Source organism: Bos indicus, chromosome 29 (genome assembly GCF_029378745.1).
Source record: "Bos indicus isolate NIAB-ARS_2022 breed Sahiwal x Tharparkar chromosome 29, NIAB-ARS_B.indTharparkar_mat_pri_1.0, whole genome shotgun sequence".
In the NCBI taxonomy this organism is placed as follows: Eukaryota; Metazoa; Chordata; class Mammalia; order Artiodactyla; family Bovidae; genus Bos; species Bos indicus.
The window spans coordinates 18,176,257-18,186,174 of NC_091788.1; the positions used below are offsets into that span (position 1 = coordinate 18,176,257).

At 55.0% G+C, this 9,918-nt stretch overlaps 1 protein-coding gene across 1 annotated transcript in view; it reads right to left on the minus strand.

Moving 5' to 3' along the window:
• The window catches only part of USP35 (ubiquitin specific peptidase 35), a 64,279-nt gene extending 54,392 nt beyond the window's left edge, over nt 1–9,887 (minus strand). The window contains exons 1-3 of the mRNA XM_070783006.1: nt 9,526–9,887; nt 2,444–3,126; nt 1,351–1,483 (exon numbers count right to left, since the gene is read on the minus strand). Of these exons, the coding sequence (XP_070639107.1) occupies nt 1,351–1,483; nt 2,444–3,116 (806 nt within the window). The 5' untranslated portion in view covers nt 3,117–3,126; nt 9,526–9,887. The remainder of the gene's footprint in view (nt 1–1,350; nt 1,484–2,443; nt 3,127–9,525) is intronic.
• Between the last annotated feature and the right edge of the window lie 31 nt (nt 9,888–9,918).

A 9,918-nucleotide genomic window follows, 5' to 3' on the forward strand; every position in this document is an offset into this window, starting at 1 on the left:
GAGACTGGGGCTCCCAGCCCAGCAGGAGGGAAGCCAGGCCCTCTCAACGCCCCAAACCTCCCCCCACACACACTGCGCTGCAGTAGCAGAGCAGGGCTTTCAGCTACCTCTGCCTGGACTGTGGGGCCCAACGGCAGGAGAAGTACTGCCCCGAGGCCAGAAGCTCTGGCTCCAGCAAACCTTCGTTCGTGACCTGGAGCAAGTCACTTACTCTCTTTAGCCTCAGTTTCTTCCTCTGTCAAATAGAGACGACACCTACCTCACAGGGTTGTTGTATGGATTAAGAGATAACAATGGCTAACCGATAACATTCATTCCGCAACAGGCACTGCTCTGCCTTACATGTATTAACCCCTGTGACCCCCCCACAAGATAACACCTGCATGCACAGACCATGAAGCTGCCACACAGTAGGTACTTGGGAAAAAAAGCACTAATATCATTATTTTTATACTTGGTAGCTCCTGCTACAAAGAAGTAGTAAATATGGTAGTAACAGCTACCACGGCACTATTCTAGGCACCATGTAACATCTCATCTTACCTAATTCAACCCTCACAACAACCCTGTAAGATGGGCCCAATTATACTACAAATTACACATGAGGATGCTGAGGCAGAGAGGGGTTGAGTAACTTGCCCAGAATCACACAAGCAAGAAGTGGGAGAGCCAAGACTTGAACTCAGGCAGTTTACTTCTAGAGCCCACTCTCTCACCCACTAAAGACAAGGAATCCAGGAAGGCCCAATGGAGGAGACAGTGGATCTGCACACAGGAATGGAAAGAATGGTAGGGGAGGGGGGATGCCAGGCGGATGGAGTCTGCAGAGCCAAAGGCCTGCAGGCAGGAGGGTAGGTGTCATATTCTGAGGTCACTGGCCAGGCAGGTGTGGCTAGATCACAGGTGTGATGATGTTCACATGAGGTGGGGGATGTGCAAGAGCTCTGTGAGCTGAAAAGTACCCAAACTCTGTTTACCATACTTGCCAAACTCAGAAAGCACTTCATAAAGTACTTTTTATCTCTTATCATTGACCCCATGGGAGCCTGACAACTTCTTATACTACCTCTGCTATTACAGATGGGACAACTGAAGCTCAGAGAGTCCGCTGACTGGTCTAGGGGCACAGAGTTGGTAGACAGCCTGAGAGCATCACTAGAGCAAAGCTCTCTGTGTGTCTCCCACATCCAGCCCTGGGCCAGGCACAGGAAGGGCTCAAAGGATGGATGGACTGAACAAGCATGAGGGCCTGGGCCCTCTGACACTAAATCTAACCCAGCAATCCCACCCAGTGGAAGGGGCTTTTGGGACACAGAGAGAGACCTGACCACCACTTGTCTCTCAGCCCACCTGCTGATGGCGGTCAGCATCTGGGAGTCCGTCACACTGTCATCATTGCTGAGGTTCCGGACGACACCATCCATGAGCTCCAACGGGAGGTGTTGGACCACACTGGCGAGGGCGCTAGACGGTGGCTCCTCCTCTGGAACAGGGGCCGGGGCTGAGCTTTGAGGACAAATGGGCCCCACCCCTCCCCTAGCACTCCATGTCCTTCATGCTGCCAAGGAACTAGGGGCCCTCTGCAAAGAGCACACTGGGGCCACCTCCTCGCCTCCTACAGCATCCCAGCCTCTATCTCACCTTAGCTCATTCACTCAACAGACCTTCACTGGCACTGCTCTGGCCCTGAGCTGAGCAAAGAAAAAAGTACTAACCCCTAACTACGCCTGTATAGGCAAGGCCCTTAGATAGTAACAGTGGAGCTGGAAAGAACAGGAAGGAGGGCAATGTAACTTGAGGGGAGGAAGGACATTCCAGGTGAACCGAATAGACATTAAAAAAAAAAAAAAATTAGTCATCAAAATTTGTTGTCCAATTGTATGAAAGACCTAGGTCCTTACACACCCAGCCTTGGTTCCTCCAAGCCAGGTGCATTCCCTTCCTTTCCCATGAACAACCCTATAATCAGGGAAGGCACAAATTTTATTTTAGCCATTTAAACTACAGTCCAATTTCCACAGCTGTCAACAGGGCCAAGATTTACAATTCACAGTTGACAGGTACAGGCTCCATCATGTCTCTGGATCTACCCCTCTGCCTGCCCTGAGCACCCTACTGCTGCCTGGCGCTGCCCAGCTCTCAAGGCCAGCCTCAAAAATTATCACTTGGAAACTCACCTGACCCACAGAGCATGATGACCATCCCCGCTTCCCGTTGACTCACTCATCCCCCTCCCCCAACTCCTCCTGGCCCTCTAGAGGAGTGGACCACAGGATCTGAGCCCCCACCTCCACCCGCAGGAGCTCAGGAGGGGCCTGCTAAGTAAAGGCACATCCCCCCACACACCCCTGTGCACTAGCGTGCATACACCACACCACCAAGCGGGCGCGCCACGCAGAAGACTGCACGCACGGGCCCCACTGCGGCCCCAGGGCACACGCACCTGTGCAGGAGATAACGGCGAACAGCTCCTTGAGGCAGGGCAGGATGGCGGCGGGCTGCGCGCGCCACAGCTGCGCCAGGAGCCCGCTCACCTGCTGGGCCTGCTCCAGGAACTCCACGGCGCCCTCCTCGCCCTCGGCCGGGCAGCGAAAGCGGCCGAGGCAGCGCACAAGCTGCTGGCAGAAGAGCAGGCGGTGAGGGCCGTCGGGGACGCAGCGCGGGTGCCGTGCCAGCAGCCGCGCCACCTGCGCGCAGACCGCGGGGCCCGGGCGCTCGCACACCGTGCGCAGCACCTCGCGCCGCAGCAGCGCGAACACCTCGTCGGCCCCGGGCCCCTCGGGCAGCAGTTGCAGACAGAGCTGCACGCAGGCCAGCGCGCGGGCGCTCGGCGGCCCGGCGCCTCCCTGGAGGAGGCGCAGCACGCGGCGCGCGCTGAAAAACTCGGCGAAGACCTCCGGGTGGTGGCGGCCGGCCACGTGCAGCAGCTGGCAGCCCACGCGGCGGGGCAGCTCGTCGGCGCCGCTCACGTAGAGGCGCGTACCCAGCGCCAGCAGCGCCAGGCACTGCTCGCGCTCCAGCGGCTGCCGCGCCGCCTCCAGCACGCGCCGCACGAGCCCTTGCTTCACGCTCGCCGGGTATGATGATGTCACCACGGCCTCCAGGATCTTGTCCATGGTGACCAGGCTGTGGGGGACAGGGAGCAGGGTCACAATCTGCCCGACAGGACCGAGCTCCACGCCCCCCTCTCCCCCCGCCACGTGGTCTCCTGCGTGCTGAGACTTGGGGGCGAGCAGCTCAACCTTTCTGGACCCCAGGTCCCCATCCGTGTAATGGGGCAACGATGCGTTCGTCCCTGGGAGGTATCCTAATGAGGTAAAAGCACAATGCCTGGCACATAAATAAGCCCCAGTGGATTGTAATTATTGCTGATGGATCTCACAAAGGCAACATCTGAGTCTTCCCGTTTGCTCCGCCCCTTTGCCTCTCCCCTACCCATTCCCACCTCCACCCCGGGGCCTTCCTGACCACCTAGTCCATTCTTGGCAAGGCAGGTAAGAGCTGGATCTAGAAGCTGCTGTCCAGAGCCCTGACCAAGTCATGTCCTGCGGGAAGATGAGCTGTGCGCACACACAAATCACTCCTCCAGGAAGGGAGGGCTGACAGGGCTTCCAGAGATCCCTGCACACTTTATTCTGCCCCCAGTCAGCTTCTTGCTCTTTCTCAAATGACCTACCCTTTTCCTCTTTGTGTTCACCGTGCCTTTCGCCTTCACCGTGCCTTTCACCTGAAACATCCTATCTCCCAAGACCTCCACCATGAACACATATTCATACAACCAGGCAAAGTCCTGTTTTTCCTCTAAAGCCCACTTAAAACACCCAGACCTTAATTAGAACTCCCTGGACCTCCAGGCTTGAATTCACCCCTCAACTGGATTTCTCCATTGGTCACCTCCATTGGCCACTTCGTCCACTGTAGCTGGGATCACACAGTGCCGGGTTGTACGGATTCGAATCTCCTCCACCAAGGCAGAGCACCTTGTCTCTGTGCTCAGCCCTGCACAGTGGGGGCCTGTCACCTCCCGAGCCTCAGCCTACATCAGCCCCTCACTTTGGGCTCACTGTATCCTCCCTGCCACTGGGCGCTTGCACTTGCTTGTCCCCTCCCTGGTTGGCTAACACTACAAACCTCAGCTCCAACTTCTTCCTCACAGAGGGCCTGCCTGACGTCCTTGTATGGGTCAAACACCCCTGTTAACAGTTTCACAGCATCCTATCCTCCTATAGAGTACTAATCATGATTTCTTGGTTGGGGTCATCCTCCTGCACTATATTAATATATAAGTTCCTGAGGGCAGGAACCAAGTCAGGTTTTGTTCACCACAGTATCCCCAGTACCTAGCACAGTGCCTGGCACACAGTAGGGATCTGCTGAATGAGCAGATGCAATGTGTGTTGAGAGTTATTCCTTATTCCTCTGAGCCAAATCTCTGCCCTTCTCCATTTGAGCTGTTTTCTGGAAGACTTCATCCTAAACTGACCCACTTTGATTCCTGACTCTCATGCTGGTTCCCACAGGTTCAGGTCCTAAAAGGCAGGATCATTTCTTTGCTTCTTTTGTTTAATCCCATACTGGGCAGGACCCAGTATAAGGGTCAGTATATGGTAATTGTTTAATTAAACTTATTGGATCAGTAAAAACTACTCTCTTAAGACCTGGAGTAGGTGTGAAGACACGCCAGAAATTTCATAGATGATGGGCCAGAAACTTTTATTCAAAACCACAGATACTGTGGGACCCCCAACTATGTGCCAGGCCCTATGGAGACACTCCCTTCTCTGTCCTAGCTCTCCACTGAGACCAAACCTCCATTACTACAAGTGTTACAATGTAATGGACTCATTTCTCTCTCTCTCTCTCACCAGACTGTGAGCTCCTCCAGGTAGGGACCAGTCACTGCAGAGTAGGTGCCCCTGAGGAGTTTACTGCGGTTAGAGGGTGTAGCTAGGGCACAGATAGCAGTTCCTGAATGCTGGCCTCGCTGCTTCAGAATCACCTGAGCATTTAGTACAAGTTCATATACCCCAAGTCTGGAATGGTGTTAGACTCTATTCTTTGAGAGTCATCCGGGATCCATTCTGCTTACCATCCAGAATGATAGAGGCTCTCTGAGCCTCTATTTCCACCCTGTAGGGCTGTTGTGAAGACAAATATAAAGGCCTTAGCATGGTGCTGGGCACAAGAAAGTGCTCAAAAAGTGTCAATGCTTTTTGCTTTAGAAGCAAAGTCCTCGCCCTTAGGAGATTCCAGTCCGGTGGTGGAGATAGATGCATTGGTGGAGTGTCAATGTAAGTAAGGCGTGCTCTCAAAAGGCCTTTAAAAGTGTCTTTAAAAATGAATCTGCATTCAGCCCTGGTCCTCTCCTTCCTGGGCAGTCCCTTGCAGACCATCCCTCAAACCCCTACCCTCCAGACTAGTGGACTTAATACTTTCAACCCAAAATGCCGAGAAACCCTGGTGTTCAGGCAACCAAGGAGAAATTCTAATCAATGAGATATTAACATCATGTGTGGAGGAAAAAGACCTGGGGCAGGCATAAATAGAGTTCTGGCGCTAAGGAAGGCTCTGGAAGTAGAAAGAAAATCAAATTAGGAACGAGGAGTCCTGCATTCAAGTGTGACCTGGAATAAATCCCATTTAGTCCTGCAACTCATTGTGTGACCTTGACCACATAATAGCATGAGCCTCTTTTCTGTAAAATGGGGATAAAAAGCGAGGGATCAGAGGCTGGCAATTTCCTACTGTTCTACTTGATACCTGCCTCATAATACATGATACATGCCTGGCAGCCGGGAGCTTGGTCAGTGGAGCCATTCTACGAGGGTGTGATCTCCAAGGCCAGCTGTGCAGCCTCTGTGCAGTCTGTGGCCTGACCACTCTGGCAAGCTCTGCCTGTCCGCCCCCACTCCCACACAGGCACTCTGAGGTCAGCTGTCACCATGGTCACCAACGAACCCACTCAGGAATATCTTGGATGCATTCATGCAACGGGGTTTTTAGAGGCATGGACCTCACCTGACCCATCCCAGGCCACAGAAGGGAGGTAGAATAATGCCTGCTCTCCCCACGGCACGGGTGGGGAAGCTGAGAACCAACAAGGGACAAAGACGCGCCTTGGCAGGGTGGGATTAGAACCTGCACTCGGCCGCCCTTGGGGAGGAGGAAGCAGACTGCCAGTGCTCCTCGGTGTGTGGGGGGGCCACGGGGAGGGTGGGGAACTACCTTCCTTCTAGGCTCTGGAGGAGGACACACCCTGTCAACGCTGGCTCTGACCCTAGAGGCACCTGCCCCATGCCAAATGCAGCAGCAAACAGCAGCTGTGCCCTCCCCCAGAAAAGCCTGAGTCAGAGTAGAAGACTCGGGTTCTCTGCCTTAGAATCACCAGGTGACCCTGGGTGAGTCCCTCCTGAGACTCCTCAGCCTTCTCATCTGGAAATGGGGACCATTCTGAGCCTACCGCTGATGAGGCTGAGAGGGCAGGGAGTTCCCTGGTTGGCTAGTGGTTAGGATTCGGCGCTTTCACTGCCATGGCCTCGGTTCAGCCCCTGGTCAGGGAAATGAGATCCCTCAAGTCACAAGGCACATCAAGGGCTAGGTACAGTGTTAGCCACTCAGTCGTGTCCAACTCTTTGTGACCTTCAGGCTTCTCCATCCATGGAATTCTCCAGGCAAGAGTGGGTTGCCATTTCCTTCTCCAAGGGATCTTCCCAACCCAGGGATCAAGCCTGGGTCTCCTGCATTGCAGGCAGACTCTTTTACCATCTGAGCCACTAGGGAAGCCCCAAGGGCTGGATAATAGATAAGAAAAAATAAGAGTCTATTCTTGGGACATCTACACTGAGAAGCAAAACTGATACTGTCTGGAGACAAAGGAGACACATACTCCTGATCCAGCTGATTCTGGAAGGAATTTCATCCATTAACCCTCACTGCCAACTCATCATTTCCATTCTTTCTCCTGAGCTCCAGCCCCGCCCAATATCAGCTTCTTTTTACCTCTTGCCTGGACTAGTGCAGTAGCCTCTTAACCAATCCCCGTTTTCCCTTCCCCAATCCAACCTCCACTAGAGGCATGTGTCCTGTAGGAGTACAGAGTCCAGGTTTCAGATCTAGTCCAGCTACTACCCCCATTGTGGCCACAACCATCAAGGCTGGTGTTTTTCCACCTCTTGGAGTCTATGAAGCCCCAAATGGAAGATGACCACCTGCTCACTCCTTAGCCTTTCCCAGCCAGTGCTGCGGCTCCTCCCCACACCCTTGGCTTGTATGGGCAGCCTGGGAGTCCCAGCAACATCCAGCCTGCTCCAGGAAGTGGGAAAGCACATGAGAAGAAAATCATGACCCCTCCCCTGGAAAGCCCAGGTCCCTTTAACTGTCTTTCTTAAGTGACCCTCTGCCTTTCCACGGTGTATTGACAGTCTCTGTTCCTGCATGATAGAGACTGAATGTACCCACTGTCCATCACTCATCAACCCCAAAGCACCCTGTGTGTGTGCCTGTGTGCACAATGCCCTGCCTCACTCTCTCCCCGGGCCCCAGCTCAGACTTCCCCATCCCTCCCCGGTCTCTCCCACTCACCCTGCAAATGTCGGCAAAGCAACCTCATTAGATAATAAACTCCATCCTGCCATGTCCCTGCTTAGAACCCTCAAGGCTTCCCCAATCCCTTCAAGGTAAAGTCCAAACTCCTGAGCCTGTCTTTCAAGTCTTTTCTGTGACACTAAGCTAATATGGGGCAGGGTTAGAGATGAACTTGACAAACTCCATTTGGTGGTGGTGAGTCTACAGGAATTTGGGCAGTGGGCTTTTTCCTGCTCAACACTTTGGGGATGTTTTCTCTGCTGGGAAAGAGAAAACATCCTCTTTTTCTCTCCCGGCAAATTCTGACTCATTTTTCAATACCCGGGTCACATGACCCCTCCTCTGGGAAGCCTTTCCAAATCCCCCTGCAACTCAAGTCTCTGGGCTTTGGCCTCCCAAGGCCGTCTTCACTTCTCTCATCCTTCAGCAGTGGAACCAGATTGATTTTATATCCATCTCCCCCACCAGGTGGGGATCTCTTTGGGGAGGAAGTAGGTCCAATTCCCCTGTCTGTGCCCAGTGTCCAGCACAGGACCGGGCACAGAGGTGAAGGAGTGCCAAGTGACCGAGAGACATGACAGCAAGATGAGATAAAACCAAGGATGTCGCTAGAAAAGCTCCTTCCAGGGACAGGCCTGACCCTCGGTCCATTCACCGCCCCCTGGTCAGGTCCAGTCGTGCATATCCACAACCCTGAGAATCTGAAAACCTCAGCCAAGAGAGCCCCTACAGAGGTCACTGGATGGGCCATTCTAGAAATGACTCCAACAACCAGAGCTGAAGAAAAAGAAAACAAACAAAGAAGACTGTTCCTGGTTAACTCTCAGGTAGAAAGCTCACAGAATCTCCTGGGACACGGAAGGGTGCTTCAAGGTCTCACTCAATCTCTTCAGATGCCGGAGCACAGCAACCCACCCCCCCTACCCACCCCCACCCCTGGCCCAGCAGCCCAGCACTGAGAAGCGCATTTCCTTTCCTCTTTGACCCTCAGACCCAGTCTCCCTCCTTTGGCTCCCCTGGGTGCTGGAGCTGCCTGTGGGAGGGGAGACGGGAGCACCAGGCTGTCCTTCCTGACACCCAGAAGCTCTCCATCCCTGGTCCCTCAGGCCTCTGGACAGCAGCATTCCTCTCTGGATTTTTTTAACTGAACTTCTATGCAAGGCAGCCCTGGGAAGGATTCCCTTGTCATACTACCGGGAGACCTTCATTTGGGCCACCAAACTGTCACCCCGAAAGAAAGGAGGGGAAAAAATGAGGTGGGGAGAGGTTATCAGTAAAAACCACCTACGATTTTACTGAAGGGGAACTGAGGAAGAGAAGGGAAGGAGGTGGGATATATTCCCTTCTCAGAAACACATAAGCAATGGGGGCCACCCCTCACACACTTCTGGTGGCCGCGCCCCCATCCCCACCCCACCCCAGGCTTTCTGGAAGGGCGGGCACCAGGCTGACATATCCGGGGTCTCCCGTGCGCAAGGCTTCTTGTAGCTGGAGTACGCCCTGGCCGAGAATGCAGAGAATAGCAGAGCCCATTCCAAGCGCAGGTGGCCTCTCCGGCGCCCCCAGTTTGTAACCCACCTCGGCCCCACCCCACCCCCTCCAGTTATACCACTGCACCTGCTCCCAGCCCAGACTGGGTCTGCGGATCCCACGAAAGGCTGGTGAGCTTCATGATATATTGGGCGCCGGTGCCCTCAACCCTGAGGGGGGCGGGGGCAGGGGCGGGGTCTCTATGTACACAATTGATGAAGGAGATGGAGGCCCAGAGAGGGGTAGCTACTCGCCCAAGGTCACACAGCCAGGCCCACTATGCACCCAGACCTCCCGCCTCCCAGCCCCGGATTCTCAGAGCCCCACGCGCGTGTCCGGGCTCTCGAACCATCAAAAGGATGGTTCAGACACTCCCTCCCCCAACCCTCATACACGCCCCAGTCCCCTTACCTTCGGAAGCCTGGTGGCCCCGGCCTCAGGAGTCAGCTCCTAAGGAGGGGAGCTCTGGCCGGGAAGGAGCCAGGCTGGGCCAGGCGAGGTCAGGGCGGGTCCTTGGCTTCCCCCGGAGTGGGGACGCCCTCCGCCAAGTCCCAGACAGCAGGGATGCTGCTTCCACTGCAAAGCCCAACCTCTCCACCCGGCCCTGCACAAGTCTGTAACTGGGGAGCTCGACTCAGCGGCGTAGCCACAGGGCTGCGGGGCGAAGTTGGGGGGAGGGGCGAGGTGCGGGAAAAGGGGCGGAGCCCAGCGGGGGCCACCCTGCGAACCGCCACTCACGCTGCGTCCCCTTTAAGGCCAGCCGGCCTGAGCTCTGGTGGGGGCGGGGCGGGAGCGGGCCGGCTA